The sequence below is a fragment of the Zalophus californianus genome, chromosome 8, assembly GCF_009762305.2.
Source record: "Zalophus californianus isolate mZalCal1 chromosome 8, mZalCal1.pri.v2, whole genome shotgun sequence".
Classification (NCBI taxonomy): Eukaryota; Metazoa; Chordata; class Mammalia; order Carnivora; family Otariidae; genus Zalophus; species Zalophus californianus.
Window position 1 is genome coordinate 37,323,910 of NC_045602.1, and position 17,282 is coordinate 37,341,191.

At 36.4% G+C, this 17,282-nt stretch overlaps 1 protein-coding gene across 8 annotated transcripts in view; it reads right to left on the reverse strand.

Annotated features, from left to right (window-relative positions):
* The window catches only part of ANAPC1 (anaphase promoting complex subunit 1), a 91,624-nt gene that overhangs the window by 54,025 nt on the left and 20,317 nt on the right, over positions 1-17,282 (reverse strand). For 7 of the 8 annotated variants that reach the window (XM_027621562.2, XM_027621564.1, XM_027621559.1 and 4 more), the window contains 7 exons: positions 15,255-15,395; positions 14,194-14,254; positions 12,100-12,287; positions 7,048-7,122; positions 4,820-5,088; positions 3,498-3,589; positions 2,433-2,581 (listed from right to left, as the gene is read on the reverse strand). In XM_027621562.2, the coding sequence (XP_027477363.1) occupies positions 2,433-2,581; positions 3,498-3,589; positions 4,820-5,088; positions 7,048-7,122; positions 12,100-12,287; positions 14,194-14,254; positions 15,255-15,395 (975 nt within the window). The remainder of the gene's footprint in view (positions 1-2,432; positions 2,582-3,497; positions 3,590-4,819; positions 5,089-7,047; positions 7,123-12,099; positions 12,288-14,193; positions 14,255-15,254; positions 15,396-17,282) is intronic. The other variant, XM_027621563.2, reaches the window with a different exon arrangement.

Consider the following 17,282-nt stretch of genomic DNA (forward strand, 5'->3'; position numbering starts at 1 on the left):
CAGGGTCCTGGGATCGAGTCCCACATCGGGAAGCCTGCTTCTCCCTCTCCCACTCCCTCTGCTTGTGTTCCCTCTCTCACTGTGTCTCTCTCTGTCAAATAAATAAATAAAATCTTTAAAAAAAATTTAAAAAAAAATCCTATATTCCAAACCAATACAAGCATTGCAAGTGACATATTCCTAAACCTAACTGACATCGTATCTAACAAAAAAAAAGTCATAATATGAATATCTGTAAGTTGACTAACATAATTTAAGTTGGAGGCTGACCAACTTGGTATATTCATATTTCTCTGGCTCCTCTTTGTGGCTAGAGATTACACCAAGTCTACCCCCCATTCAGCAGAGTTGGACAGGACCAATATATTTGGTGGTTTTACTTAAAATGTTTTGACACAGGTATCAAGGGATGTGAAAGTTCTGGGATTAACATGTTCTTAATATTCTGTAAATGTATTTAATGTCACTGAATTAACTCTACACTTAAAAATATTTAATAATAAACATCATGTTATGTAGATTTTACCATCATTTTTTTAAAAAAGAAGAATCACTATTTTACATGTCTGTTTCAGAGCCACAGGGGACTCTGAAGCCTCTCTCAACATGAAGTAAAGCAGAATGCAGAATAAGGAAAAGACATGTGGGGTACAAAGACATTTACAGTCCACTGATATCTGTGGAGGAGACAAAAGCATGGGGTTCTCCTATAAGCCTAGGAAGGCCCCATCTCTGGAAAGGTACACAAAGGACCTATAGGCCTGCTGCCCCTGGGAGAAGGGACCAAGGAATGGGAGCATGAAGGAACTCACCTTTACCAAAGTCCTTCGGCTCGATTTGAAGGTTTGATCTTGCACATGTATTAACTATTCAAAGTAAACTAATTTTTTAAAGTAAAGATGCATTTCTTTGGAGAAAAAAATTCAAGTAGAATTTTTTTTGTAGCTATACACATGCTGATTGTAAAATTTAAATGAAAAGGCAAAGGAACAAAACAACTAAAACAATTTTGAAAAAGAAGAGTAACAAAAGGAGTCATCACACTAACCAATTTTTAAGACTCACTATATAGCTACAGTAATCAACACAATGGGGACAGCAACACAGATCAATGGACAACAACAGAAAGCCCAGAGAGATCCACAAAATTGTGGCAAATCAACTTTTGACAAACGTGCAAAAGCAATAGAGAAAGGAGAGTCTTCTCAACAAATGGTGTTAAAAGATTTGGACATCCAAATGGAATAAGAACCTTAACCTAAACCTCCCATCTTATTAAAAAGAAAAAAACAGGGCGCCTGGGTGGCTCAGTTGGTTAAGCGACTGCTTTCGGCTCAGGTCATGATCGTAGAGTCTCAGGATCGAGTCCCACAACAGGCTCCCTGCTCAGCAGGGAGTCTGCTTCTCCCTCTGACCCTTCCCCCTCTCATGTGCTCTCTCTCTCTCTCTCTCTCTCTCTCTCTCATTCTCTCTCTCTCTCAAATAAATAAATAAATAAAATCTTTAAAAAAAAAGAAAAAGAAAAAAACATTATCAGAATGGATTATAGATCTAAGTAGAAAGCATAAAACTATAAAACTTCTGCAAAGAAACACATGAGACGACAGTACTTGTGACCTGAAGTTAAACGGTGAATTCTTAGATACCAAAAGCACTATCTAAAAGAAAAACTGGATAAACTGGCTTCAATAAAATTAAACATTTTTGCTCTGCTAAAAGAAACATTAAGAGAATGATGAGACATGACAGGTACAAACCAGAAGAAAATATTTACAATCCACATAGCTGACAAAACCTCCTATCTAGAACTCTAAAAACATCATCAGCCATTAAGGAAATGCAAATTAAAACCACAATGAGATACTACTACACATCTATCAAAAAATAGCAAAAATTACAAATCATGACCATACCAAAACTGACAAGGATGTAGAAAAATTGGAACTCTCATAACTGATGGTGAGAATGTAAAATGGTATGGCTGCTTTGAAAAATACTTATTTTTATAACCATCAATCCCACCTCTGGGTATCTATCCCTGAGAAATGAAAATTTACATTTACACAAAATCCTAGGCATAAATGTTCATAGGAGCTATAGTCATAACTGCTAAAAAACTTGGACCAACCCAAATATCTTCAACGGGTGAATGGGTAATCACTGTGAAACACCCCACAAAGGACTAGCACTCAGCAATTAAATGCAACAAACTGCTGACACAGGCAAGAACTTGGATGAATCACAAAAGCTTGTGGGAAGTTTTGGGGGTGTTGGAACTGTTCTGTGGCCTAATTATGGTGGTAATTACATGAACCTATACATTTGCTGAAATTCACAGAAATGTACACAAAATGAAAAAAAGTTAATTTTTTTGTGTAATTTTAAAAATTAGGTTTAAAAAGAAAAAAATAAACAAGGTAGGTAATACATACCAAGACTACAAGTCTGCTTCTTTCACAGATTCCAGGAAGGTAAGGATAGGGCGGCATTCCTTCACCCTTCAAACAAGAACTCACCCACTGATAAATACTTGGTGGCTCAGAAGTAAAAAATGATGGATGATGCATAAATCCTGTTTGACCTTTAGAATTAGATAAACATTTATAAAGACACAAGAATACATTAAGATAATACCATTTTATTCTTTTTTTTTTTAAGGTAGGTTCCACGACCAGTGCGGAGCCCAACATGGGGCTTGAACCCACAACCGTGAGAGAAGGACCTGAGCCAAGATCAAGAGTCAGATGCTCAACCAACTGAGCCACCCAGGCGCCCAACAATACAATTTTATTCTAAAGGGAAAATAATCAGTATCTGCCATTTGGAAACAATCAGAATAACATTTTTCTCCAAAATACTTCATGTTTTCTGTCACAGAAAATGACTGACTATATTATAATATGTAGAATGTAAATGACTACTATCTTATCCCATTCTGGATGGAAATTTAGCAAATTCTTATACTCAAGGTATATGAAGAATCTAACCAAAATTTTGTACCCTAATCCTAAAGGTGAGAAAACAAGAGAAACCTGGGATTCCACTCTAACAATTGGGCCGCGATCTTGAGTCACCATAGTTCAAGATCTAAGGCAATAGAGTGGTGACGGAAATGTTCTATATCTGTAATATCCAATATGGCAGCCACTATCCTATGTGGCTACTGAGTACATGAAATGGGGCTAATGCAACTAAGGAACTGAACTTTCAGTACGAATTAATTTAAATAACATACGGTTATTGGCTACTGATTAGACAGGTCTAGGGCAAAGCATCCTTAGCACTTGGGGATGGATAAAACTTTCCCCACACACCAAAGAAGTTGTTATCTCTTACTGTAAGTCAGAGATCAAACACTACAAACTGAAATCTACCTGATGGAAAAATACCACCTCTGACTTAGACAGTAAGGTAAGAAATACAGTGCTATTCATCAAGAAAGATACGAGCAAACATCACTCACCATTTAGATAATCTTTAATGGCACAAACACTTACCTTGATCAATTGTGCACACTTGTCCAGTGGTTCTGACAAGTGTTGGGTAATCTCTATAGTAATGATCTACATAAGGCTCCAATTTTAAATCCCTAAAACAATAAGAGCATATAAAAAAGAAATCACAAGAAAGGTATTAGAGCATTTTCCCCCACAGAGTTAGGATTCATCAGTTCAACTTTTCAATTTAAAAAACTTATGACAAAGAAGATAATCAAATCTAGAGTCCTTTTATTCTATTTCTGGACCTTGAAGTGCCCAATATAACAAACACAGCCCAAACTTTTTGCTAGATAAATTTTATGGAGATTAAACTAGTTTCTCCATTATTTGTTAGTTCTGTTGTCTTCAGCAAGTTATCTCTACGAGCCTCAGTATTTTCTTCCAGAAAGTAGATAAATCCTCCTTCACTCAGTTTTGAAGATTAAATAAGAAATATTATGTAAAAATTAGCTTTAAAAATATAAAACATTATAAAAATGTTACTTATTTCAGAAAGTCATGATTAGAGTTCGGAAGTCATTTCATTACAAAAGAATTTTCATGCTAGTAATGATTCGTCATAAGAGAAACTGACCATCAATTAAAACTGCCACTTTTCAGAAAAGAATTTCAGAGTCTCAAGGAAGAGCACAGAAATTAGAAAGTGTGCTATAATCTTAACTCAAGAGTTTGACATTTCAATTCAAATTCAACTTTATTACCAAGGGTCACAAAGGCTGAAATAGCATCTAAATACGACCTTCAGAATTCAGTGCCGAACACAATCTTATTGTGGATACACTACAAGAGCCTCAAAGACAGGGATAACCACAGACTGAGACAACAAAAACACAGCAAAAAGAACCCTCATCTAGCAAACAATATTCATGTTCTTAGGAACAAACTGAGAAAAGTTTCATCATCATTAAAACAGGGATCATAATACCTACAATTCATATATGTAAACTATGATTGTGTTAACTATACCTCCTATTTGAATTTAGGTATTACTATAAAACAGCAGGTGTTATACAATGCCCACCATAGTGTAGCCAAGTCAGCTTGTCAAAATGAAGAGCTGAACAGGTCACCTCCATTGTTTAAGACACCTTTATGACTTCCCACTAATCTTAGGATAAAGACTAAGAACCCCATAACAGCCCACAAGGCCTTTACATAGCCAATACCTTCAAACACTCTGTGGTTTATAGAAAATGCTCTGGTTTTCTGAAAAGGTAGATTTCAGAAATTTATTTGCAAGGTTCCTATATGATATTCATGGCTGAGATCAAGTCATCTAAGGACCTCTTGGTAGTTTCTAATCTACAAACAATATTTACCTTGCCAACTGAACAAGAAGGCCAACAAGTGAACGAATTCCTTCTCCCATTAGAGTATTCAACTTAAGCTCCTCATAGACAAGGTGAAGAACAAAAAAAATTGCAGGTATATGAGTAAACAGAAGTGTAGAAGAATCCAGAATGAGATTCTGTGAAAAATCCTCATCCTTCATCTGTGAAACTTCCAAAGGACTTAAACATAAAGATCTATTCAAAAGATGAGACTCAACATTCTGGTGGTAGTCTGAATTTAGTAAATACTCCCAGTCCTGAGAAAAATAAAGAAGATATTATTTTTTTAAATAATGCCTCCTTGTAATGTCATCATTAAAACAATTCAAGTTCTATTTTCATATTAAGTTGGGAAAAAAATCACAATGCTTAAAAATCAGACCCACATCAAAATAGCTAAGCAATTTACAGATGCCAGCAATAGACATTAAGACAAACCACTTTTCAAAACCCATTTGAAAAATTTTAGTCATGCCCTATTAGGAAAGAGACTGAAAGAATCCCACTATTTATAGAGATTGAGAAAGAAAATTAAGATTATCTTAGGTGATTTCTTATGAAGCCAAAAGTAAAGAATAAAAGGTGGGAAGTGTAGATAGGCAAGTTTAGTGACCACTACACTGATCTGTGTTTTGGTAAGGGGAGAAGTCTACTTGTATCCGGTTAGTATATTCATCTATGTTTATAGGATGCTGGAGCTAGCAATTACAACCCAATAACCAACTGAATTTTGTATTCACACTGATTGTACTCTGTTTTCCAAGTACTGAGTCTGTTTTTGTTTTTACTTTGATTTATTACTGTGTTGAGAGAATATGATTTATGCTATTTTCAGGTCCTGGAATTTACTGATGTTTTTGTAAGATTTAATACAGTGTGTTATTCTAACTTAAACACTCTTGGACCAGATACAGAAAAAACAAACCATAAAAGTAAAAAATCGGTAAGATGAGTAACTAAAATTTTTAAAAATCTGTTCATCATATACCAAGAGAAAATATTCCCAAAATGTACACAACAAAGAACTCATATCCAGAATATACAAAAAACTTCTACAGCTCAATAAAAATTTTTAAAAACCCAATTAAAAAACTGTAAAAAGTTTGAGCACAAACTTGACGAAAAGATATATAAGTAGCTAATAAGCACATAAAGAAGTGTTTAACATCCTTAGTCATGAGGAAAAGGCAAATTAAAACCTAAGAGAAACTACTTTATACACTCAAATAGTTAAAATGAAAAAGACTGACACACAGCAAATGCTGGCCAAGATGAAGAACAAGAGGAACTCTCATTTATCACTGGTCAGACTGTAATGTAGTGTAATGAGTCTGGGAACCAGCACTGATCCATCAATTTCACTGCTAGGTATTTACCCAGAAGAAATGAAAATATATGTCCACAAATACTTGTCAATGAATACGGATGGCAGCCTTATTCATAATAGCCAAATAATGGAAATAGCCTAGGTATCCATCAGCAGAAGAATGTATAAATGAACTATGATATATGCACACTACTCAGCAATAAAAGGCACAACTGCTGATATCTGCAACACCTGGGATGAATCTCAAAAACATCACGCTAAATGAAAGAAACCTTTATACCAAAGATTATGTACCACATTAATTCATTTATATCAAGTTCTAGAATAGGCAAAACTAACTTACAGTGATAGAATTCAAATCAGTGGTTGCTTCAAGAATAGAGGAAGGGAAGGAAGGGAATAATTAAAAATGGCACATGGAAACTTCCGTAACGGAAATGTTTGTGTTTTGAGAGGGGTATGGGTTACATGAGTGTTTATTTGTCAAAGTTGATCAAACTGTAAACTTCAGATCTAAGCATTTCGTTTATGTAAATTATACCTCAATTTAAAAAAATTTTCTTAATCACTTAAGAATATACCCATGGAATCAAGTATGATTGAGAACCTGAATCAGAGAATTAATTAGCAGTAAAATAGCTACAAATCCAAACTCAAATCATGCGTATTATCTATGTTCAGTAATTTTTAGATGATCATTAAAGACAAAAGTATAGGAATAACCACAGAAAACCTAACATATCCAACCTTCAAGATAACTGCTATTCAGTATTAAAATGAAGTAAAAGGTGTCAGAAATATACACAAATCAACAAGAGTACCACATCTGTAGATTCTAGTACAAGTACCCACAAATTAATTTGTAGTAGCAAGAAGTAAGAATGCTTACATCATCAGATCCTGTCTCAGAAGGCCTTGCTTTTTTGGGTGCAATGACTGGGGAAAGTGATCCTTCAAAGTCAAACTGAAAGACAACCCCAAAAAAGATAAAATCATATAAATTAACTGATCAACTCAAAGAATTCAGATATCAGCTTCACCAATTATGGAAACTAAGGAAAGTCACCAAAACTCATTTTTTCATCTGGAAAAACATGGTATGAATACTTTTCCTCTCAGATTACTGTGAAGAAGAAATGAAATCATAGATGGAAGGCATCTAGTACAGTGCCTCAGCCCACAGGCACTGCAATGGTGGTTTCCTTTCCTCCCCGACTTCTGTGATGACACAGATCACCACTGCTTTAGGAGAACGCGGATCTTTAGCCATAACCCAAATATGCTAAGTATAACCCAATGTTAGCCAAATGTCAGAACCAAGCAGACATTTATTTAGAGTCTGTCTTGTCTATAGAGGACAGGCTAACAATTCTATGGCAGAGACAGGTAGCTACTCTTCAGAGTTCTCCTCTTTCTCCTGGACCCACAGCCAGGCTACATATCCCTGCCTCCCTCAGAGTTAGGTATGGCCCTGTGACAGTGTGACAATGAATGAAAGTGGATGTTAGGGATGCCTGGGTGGTTCAGTCGGTTAAGCATCTGTCTTCAGCTCAGGTCATGATCCCAGGGTCCTGGGATCAAGTCCCGCATCGGGCTCCTTGCTCAGCAAAGAGTCTGCTTCTCCCTTGCCTGCCGCTCCCCTTTCTTGTGCTCTCTCTCTCTGGCAAATAAATAAATAAAATCTTAAAAAAAAAAAAAAAAAGGAAAGAAAGAAAGAAAGAAAGTGGATGTTATCACTTCCAGGCCCTGTTAATGAAAAACTCCTGTGTATGCTCCTCCAGGCACTTCTCCCTTGTACCTGACTGACAGAGTCAACCCCAGGGCAATCTTTGAAGCCTCATGTTGAAGATGGCAGATACTCCATCAGCCTGGGTCCCTAGTAACTGTGGAGCCTGTTCACCTGCTAAGTACTGTTATAGGAGCAAGACTTACATTTTTATTGTGTGAGCCATTACGTCTTTTGAGGATTTTGTTATATTCAGCCTATCCTAACTAATACAGTTACATAAAAGCACTTTTCTCAAAGTTCACTCTTACTCAGTTCCCCTGGCATCACCTTTGCCACCTCTGCTACTTCACATGGGCACTGAACTACCAATTCATCAACCATAAGCCCATAAATGGCAATGGCTATTTTCCGATGTTTTATTATAAAAACTTACATATTTGTCAATCAGTATCACTCATATGAAAGCTGATTTCTATATAAAAACTAAAGATAGACAGCAACAAAGTAATTTAAAGCTGAATATTTATATTACAATATTTCAATATTTAATAAATATAAGACATTTAAATATTAAATATAAAATGGAATAAAGTAGCTTTTAAAACTGAGTAATTTTTAAAACTGATGAGAAAAGGTTTTCTCGTGAAGCATTCAAAGAAAACACAGTCCAACTCACACACAATACTATCAAAAAACAAAATGACAAGAGTAAAATCAAAGCAACAGATGCATTTCTGTTAGCTATCTCACCTAAACCTTCAACCAAAACTTAGCACATATGTGCACACCTACATACACACATTCTCTCTCTCACATATTCTAAGTACCACAATCACAAAGAATGTCCTTGCTATAGTTACATTTATAAGACCTAGAGTTATGAAAAACAACAGAAACTATCTGATACAGATACGTTTGTGGCATATATGGATCTATTTTATTTTCATTATTTTAATATTCTGCAAGTTACCCAAACTTGTTATACGCTTCTGTAGATCCCTGACCTTTATCATAAACTGATGTAAAATACTTATCTGCCTTCTCCTGAGACTATCGATTCCATGAGAGGAACTATCTTGCCTAATGAATATCTGAAAAGCCTGGCATCATGCCTGGCCTTCAGCAGAGGTTCAACTTCTAACTAATGAAAATATGACCATCCTGAAGGACACAAAAAGTTAACCCCAGATGCAACGATTCACAGAATGTGAGAACCACAAGGAAACATCATCTGGTCCAGTGCTCTCATTCAACACATCAGTAAATTACGGAAGGCCCAAAGAAATGCCAAAATCATGTAACTAGTCATTGGCAAAAATTCTGTACTCCCTACTCTCCACCCCATTATTTAAATGAAAACAAAAAAGGACATATCTGAACAAAGCAAAATTAAAGCCATTTGCCATTGAGGACCATTTCATCCTGAGCTTTGATGTAAGGACAAAAGAATAGCAAGGGTTTAATTATGCAGTCCTATAAATAAATGTGAAAGCAGCTCAGCCTCAGAACTGATTTCCTTATTCCCTCTTTTAGGACTCTTATCCAATAAATAAGTCAGAGAGCCCCATCCTTCTTTATGAAAGAAAAAATGGTAGTTGCTCTGTCTTCCCCCTAACATGGAAACCTGAGGGGTACCTGTTTCTCCGCTAGAGGATGGAGCACAACACCCCGTATTCATCCACAAGTTCCACAGCCCAGTAACACACAACAACTACACAAAGCTGAAGCATTGCAAAAATCCTTAGTTTCTAGTAAGGCTCAATTTCTTCCTATTTAATGAAGAATGGGAAAATGTGGAATAAAGTAGTTTTCATGCAACTATTTAAAATAAGAAAATTGTCCCTATTTCCCCAGGAAGGTTTTTCTCAAGGAAATTTCAGGAGGGAAATTCTTTCATATGATAAAACAAACACAAATTCTTAAAAATAGTATCTCATTCAGACGTAAAAGAGCATTCATTCCACAAATTCACTGAGCGTCCATCTATGCCAAGCACTACTATAGGTCCTAGAGATAGTAAACAAAACTAAACAAAAATCCCTGCTTACACAAATTCACATTCTAGAAGGAAGAGAGACACACAAGCAATATAAATAAGTAAAAATATACGGCATATTTAATTAGTGCTAAGGGAAAAATAAAACAGGTAAAGGGGATAAAAAGTATGGGGAGGGTAACAATTCCACATGGACAGAGCAGGCTGCACTGAGGTGCCACCTGAAAAAGACCTAGGCTTGTCTTATCTGGGGGAAGGCTTTTTCTCCAGAGTTAAGAGCAAGTGCAAAGACCCTGAGGCAAGAATACGCATGACACGTTCCAAGAAGAGAAATGGAAGCCTGTGGCGGGGGGGACAATGTGAGCAAGGCAGGGATGAGGAGACAAGATGAGAGAGGTAAGAGAGGGATGGGTCATATGGCACCTTGCAGGCTTCTGGCTTTTACTCTGAGTAGGAAGGGAAGGTACTGGAGGATTCTAAGCAGAGTGACATGACCTGACTCTGTCAGACAGGATTACTCTGGCTGTTGGGCAGAGAAGAAAATGAAACATAGGCAAGGACATGAAATGTGAGTCAAAAATTAACAACTATAAATGACCAATGAGAGGGGCTCCCGGCTGGCTCAGCCGGTAGAGCATCCAACTCTTGATCTCAGGGTCCTACGTTGGGCATGGAGACTCCATAAATAAATAAACAACCAATGAGAATCTGAAAAACCCATTACCATTTACTTAGACAGGAATAAGAGAAAATGTCTCACTAAGTTGGCAAAGGTTCACCACACCACAAATCATCACTATGCTGAAATGGGCACTTCTAAATGAAGCTAGTGAGAATGTCAACTGGGCAACCCTTTTTGAAAATTATTTGACTTAGTAATAGCTCTTCTAAGGTTAAGTTCTTAGGAAATGACTAGAGCTGTAAAGATCTGTGTTTGCAAATTATTCCTAATGAGAAAAGAAACTGATTTAACAATGTTCTATTATTAGTTGTTGGTTAATAATGATAAAACCACATGGCACCTATTATTAAGATTATAAAATGGGTTTTGCCTAAGAATTTTCTTTTAAGATTTTATTTATTTATTTACTTATTTATTTAACAGAGAGAGAGAGAGCACAAGCAGGGGAAGCAGCAGGCAGAGGGAGAGGGAGAAGCAGGCTCACTGAGCAGAGAGCCCGGTGCGGGGCTCGATCCCAGGACCTTGGGATCATGACCTGAGCCAAAGACAGATGCCCAACGACTGAGCCACCCACGTACCCCAGGAATTTTTAATGATATTGGAACTTTTCATTTATATCATGTTTATCTAAAGGGCAATACAAAGATATTCAGAGTGGTTATCTGAGCAGTATTATTTTCTTCTTAATTCTTCCATTTTCCAGATTTCCCTCAGTAAGAATGTACGTTCATAATGAAGAAAAAAATGATTTTTTAAATGGATTTACTACTCTAAGACTAAAATGTACAGCTGAGCTACCCAGACAAAGGTAAGTGTGTTCTAGAATGATCTGTTCAGAGTGACCCAGGCAAGGTTGTCCTGGAGTTATCTCTAGAGCCAAAAGGAATCACCAATACCGAAGACACTACTCTGCTGGTTTTGTCAATAACCTGTTAAAGGTCTGTAAGAAAGCTTCTGGGGTGGAGAGAGAGGGACACAGCTTCACATCATTAACAGAGTAGATACTTAGGCTAAAGCCCTTTAAATTGCCCTCAAATCAAACATTCCTCCCCAAAGACCAAGCAATTTGTGTATGAAAACAGCATGGACTACAGAGAAGAACACTAAGCCATCGTTCAGAAGACACAGTCTAGGCCCTGTTTTGAGCAAATCACCAGTCTTTGTTCTCTCTGTGATTCAGTTTCTTCATTAATAAAAAACCAAGATGATTACTACTAATCCTAGCATAACTTGCAGTCATTTTACAAAGATGAAATGAGAAATTATAGTCAAACATGCTTTCCCATGTTATAAAACTCAGTATTACAATTACCAGTAAAACATTATCATTAAATATTAAATGACATGTGATTTACCATATAGATAGATAGACACAATAAGCCTTAGTATTATTCCATTTTGTTGATTAAGGTCTACCTAGTAGTAAATTGATCTGTTATGTACTCTAAATACTATATTACCAATTATGCAAACATTACATTGGTAACAACAGAATAACTCAGAAAAGAAAAACAAAACAATTGTATGTACTTACATTTCGGGTCCATGCTAAGCGGTCTGTGTTATAACCCATCATGTTCATGAGACAAGTCACAAATAAATTCCACTCGGAATGATAACTGGGTCCTCCTGGAGCACTGTGGACACTGTACCACTTGACAAGCATCTGAACAGCTATTTCCTTTGGCAGGATAAACTTAATTGCTTGCAAACATGTTTGCACTATTAAAAGCAAAGATTAATTTTAGTATGCTCCCCTTTTAATAAGAAAGTTTTTTTTTAACCACTTCTGTGTAAAGGCCAATTACTCTGAAAAGAGAACTATCATTACAGAGCCAGCAGGACGCAAACATTCCCTGCCGATCACTTAAAACTTAAACCAGCTACTGAATTCAACAAGGATTGCAAGAGGTCTTAGGGCAGCTTTCAACCCACTGATTTTGGGTCAGAAATAAGATAACCAACAGTCCAGCTTACCTGAGACAGAACTGATTTATACCCACTGCCCCAGCAATGACTAATAGCTCCCCATTTTGCTCTCAAAAATACTCCAGTTTGGACAATAAATTAAAGGTCATTCTATCAAAAACATATAATTTCTACATGAATAAGTTTATACAAAATACTGCTGAAATACTTCAGTAAAATATGCAATACTCAATATATGCAACCTCAAATAGCAATGCTTAACTATCATTAAAAGATGTTCTCAATGAGTTAACATTCCTATTAACCAAAACTTTGTAACTTTTAATTATTTCTGACACCATTCACTTTATAAATGTTTTACGTAACGGATCAGCCAATACTACATAATTTATACCTTCCTTAGTGACTCAGTGCCATTGTAGAAATATCAGTCACAGTGCTACACTATCATGCTGCTGCACGGAAGAGCCCTGGGTCTGCTTTTCGTAGTTAAATGGCCCCAAACTGCAACGTTTTTATATTCTCACATCTTCTTTAGAGGATTCCCCTTTTCCCTTCCCACTGCCACTGTCACCAGGCCCATCCTCAGCAGCATATCCTTTCTCATCAATTGGCTATGTGTGTACACATACAGCAAAGATTACAGTCAAATACAATAAATGTTAGAAAACCAAATAACCAAGTTTGTCGTGGTTGAATCCAAAACAAGTGTAAACCAGATACCGCCTGAGGGGCTGAGGGATGTTTATAAGTAAAGTACAGAAACTTCCAAGTGAAGTACAGAAACTTATGTGACTTCTATTTGGCTATGAGAGAGTAAGATTTTACTCCCCTTTCATTTATTTTATTTAGTCCATTATTTGTTTTTATATATTTTGTTTAGGCTTATACTTCTAAGGTACATGGCCTTAAATTATTGGCTAAATACCTCTTAGAAAAGCAAGGTATCTCTATACCTACTCATTGTATCATTTTACCAAACCAATGAGAGAAATGTCCTAAAATTAAAAAGTCATTCTACCCTACTTACCAAATTGCAGAAATCACACAATCTGCCAATGTTTTGCTTTGCCACTGAGATTTTGAAACTAATAGATGTTATGAATTTTCTTATACATTCTTAACTTACGATTGTTGACAAATCCTTTCAATTCTAGTTTTACTATTCTCTATTCAGAAATATTCTCTTAGTATTTTCCAAGTTGTGTTTCAATAATAACTCAAGCAGACTCTAATTTTATTAAAATACACCTGACTGTATTTTGACTATAATATTAAGTTTTATTCAATTTGGCAATTATGTTAATTTCTCAATTTATATAACTGAGATATTTATTATATGATTAAAAGCCATCACATATGCCAAAAACTGTTTTAGTTGCTTAGGCTTCCTTGTTTCTCAGATTTTCTGGCAAGAGGCATGTCTACTCACTGCATGGCCTTCTTCAACATAAGAAATCTCAGAGAAACAGAACTAGCACATCCTTCAAATATACCCCTAGCCTTAGAGCACACATGGAGTAGACACTGAAAAGTGCTCCCCAGCTCTTCACAGCTTCTCTGCAAAGTAAAAACCTCAATCCCACGGCTTCAAAAACAGCAAATTTTTAAAAATCCCAATTTCTATTGCAAATCAGCAAATACTACAAATCTTATCAAACTGAGAATACATGGAAGTGAGGTCTGACCTCAATCATACCTAATTCAGAGGCGGCAATTTCAGGAATAGTGATCCTAACCATGGAGCCATTACTCAATTCCTAGGGGAAAGAACAGAAACAAACAGGAGCATGTAAATAGAATTTGTGCATTCTAAGTCTTTGAGTGTCTTAAAAATGGCTATGCTTTATAAGACTGCCTGTCAAAGTAAAATTCAATAAAATAAATAAAAAACAAATATTTTTCAAACGGAACTGAATACTTCCAAATTTCAGAAACTGTAAATATGCTTATTTAAAAAACATTTCCAGGGCGCCTGGGTGGCTCAGTCGTTAAGCGTCTGCCTTCGGCTCAGGTCATGATCCCAGGGTCCTGGGATCGAGTCCCACATCGGGCTCCCTGCTCTGCGGGAAGCCTGCTTCTCCCTCTCCCACTCCCCCTGCTTGTGTTCCTGCTCTCACTGTCTCTCTCTCTGTCAAATAAATAAATAAAATCTTAATAAATAAATAAATAAATAAATAAATAAATAAATAATAAAAAATAAAAAACATTTCCAGGGGCACCCGGGTGGCTCAGCTGGTTGAGCATCTGCCTTCGGCTCAGGTCATGATCTCAGGGTCCTGAGACAGAGCCCTGTGTCAGGTTTCCAGCTCAGTGGGGCGTCTGCTTCTCCCTTTCCCTCTGCCTCTCCCCCTGCTCCTGCTCTCTCTCATTCTCAAATAAATAAATAAAATCTTTAAAAATAAATAAAAACCATTTCTAAAAGTTCTTGTTTTAATGAAATGTTTAATTTTTACACATAAGTCATCATCACTAAAAAAGATTAACTTTTAATGAAAAGACAAAAATTCTATCAATATAAAATTCAACTATTTAAACAAGATTTGTTTTCCATGATTTTTAAATAATAAAGCAACTATAGAAAAGTTAAGCAGAATTAAAGTAAAATAGTACAAAAAATGACACATTGCAAGAGATTTTAAAAATCATAAAAAATGTTTGTTTTCATGATTCAGACAAAATCCTGCATTCTGATAAATTTGAAATGACAGTCATATTTCTTAGAGGGCTACCTAATCTTCTAAAAATAATTATACCTACCAGAGTTACTCTGTTACGGACAGGATCTCTTATAGAATGAATATAAGTTCCAAGCTGCTGGAAAGTACAATCCTCATTATAGAAAGAATCATGAAGTTTTGAAGAATCCCTTAGTTCTGGAACTGGGGAGAATAGAACCACCTATAAAAAGTCATAAATACAACACACGTGAAATATTTTTTGAGGAATTAAGGATAAAGAGATCTCTATTTGTACATGGTCTAACAACTGTATGTAATGACTTAAAATCATTCTGCTCTGGGTATGATGAAGTACCTTACAGCAGACCAAGATCCTCACCCAAAGCAACTAGAAAAGGTCAGTAAAACAGTAAAACATCTGATCAAGAGCACTGGAGAGCTATGGAGACAACCTAGACCTGAGGGGCCAAGATCTAGGAGAGAAAGAAGGGAGTCACAGGGAGGTGGCCCAAAATTCTTACACCACTTTTCCTGCTCTTGGCATGTGCAATATTTGGTGGGGATTTGGTAGGGAGTATGGATACACTGAGTGTGCAAGGAAGGCCAATGCTAAGAGGAAGAAGAGATAGCAACACTTCTGGCAATCTTAAAGAGCTAGACACATATAAACTATAACCTGAGGCAGCCCAGGCAGAGATGACTTGAGGATCTAAGACCCCAGAGGGAAAGGAGAGCACTGAGAAAGCAAAGAAACAAGACAGGTACATAATGGTATCGCCCCTACAGCCAAATGCTTGTTCTGAAATTATGAGAACATTTACTTGCTCAATTGCAATTATGCAAACAAAAAACTTAAATGATCTTAGTTACTAATTACATGCAGATGCTTCCAGCTTTAGATCCAGTCCTAACCACTGACCCTTTTTATATTCCCATAATTCAAATTATAGGACATCTCTAAGTGAATAGCTTGTCAACACTGACAGCCCATCAAGTACAAGATTATTTATTATATTCAAGCTTCTACTCCTACAGCTGCCACAAAAACTGAGCTCCACTGGTCCTGAATCTAAGTCTAGTTGCACAATCAACCAGAGACGTGGAAAGCCATCGGCCAATGTGTAATACAGTGATCTTGTGACCCCATGGCTACCACAAAGATACTAATCATTCCTGGGTTAATGGAATTCTAAGAAAGTTAGGAACCATTTTACATTATAAAAGACAAAAATTCTTCCAAATCACACAAAACCCTGACACTTTCCAGCTCCCTTTTGAAAGTTCTGCAAATGTCCTGCTTTGAGGGAAAGAACTCAATGCTGCACATATTTAAAAAATAAAACCAAGGCCTAGACATTAACCAATACAATTAATTGCTTACACCAACCTTCACTTTCAACTTTCCCTAAACATCTGCACCCAAATGTCTCTCAAATACAGACCCCCTTTCTCCAGGCTTCCTAACTTGGTAAGCATGAGTGTCCACCTAGCTTGCTCAGAGAACTCTGAGCCTTGTTCCCCAACACAGCACAAAACCAATCAGCTGACAGACTCTGCCATTTCCACTTCTCCAGATCTCTCATGTCACTGCCCTCCTTTCCAATATGCTGCCATAACTCGGATTCTCTTTGCCTCTTGAATTAAAACAAAAAAACAACACTTGGAATCTCTTTGGTCTAAGTCCCAAGATAAACATCTAAAACACAGAGCCTAACATTCATAACTCCATCCTCAAAAGCCTGTAATGTTCTGGTGATAGCATTCAGAATAAAAACCTTTTCATCCTTTCTGCCTTTAAGAACATGTTAGTAAGAGTGTAAATCCCAGCTCTAACACTTACTAGCTATATGACTTTAGACAAGTAACCTCCTTATACCTCTATTACACATTTGTAAAATGGGGAGCACTACCTTCCCAACAAAGACATTCTAAGGAATTAAATGAGTTAATACATATAAAACACTTAGAACAGTGCCTAGCACATAGAAAACACTCAAAAACAAGTTATTATTACCCATTCCCTGCCCTGCCCCACCCAACAGGCAACTTGTACTTTTATAAGCATTCATTTATTCCACAGACTTGAGTCTTATATGCTACACAATGG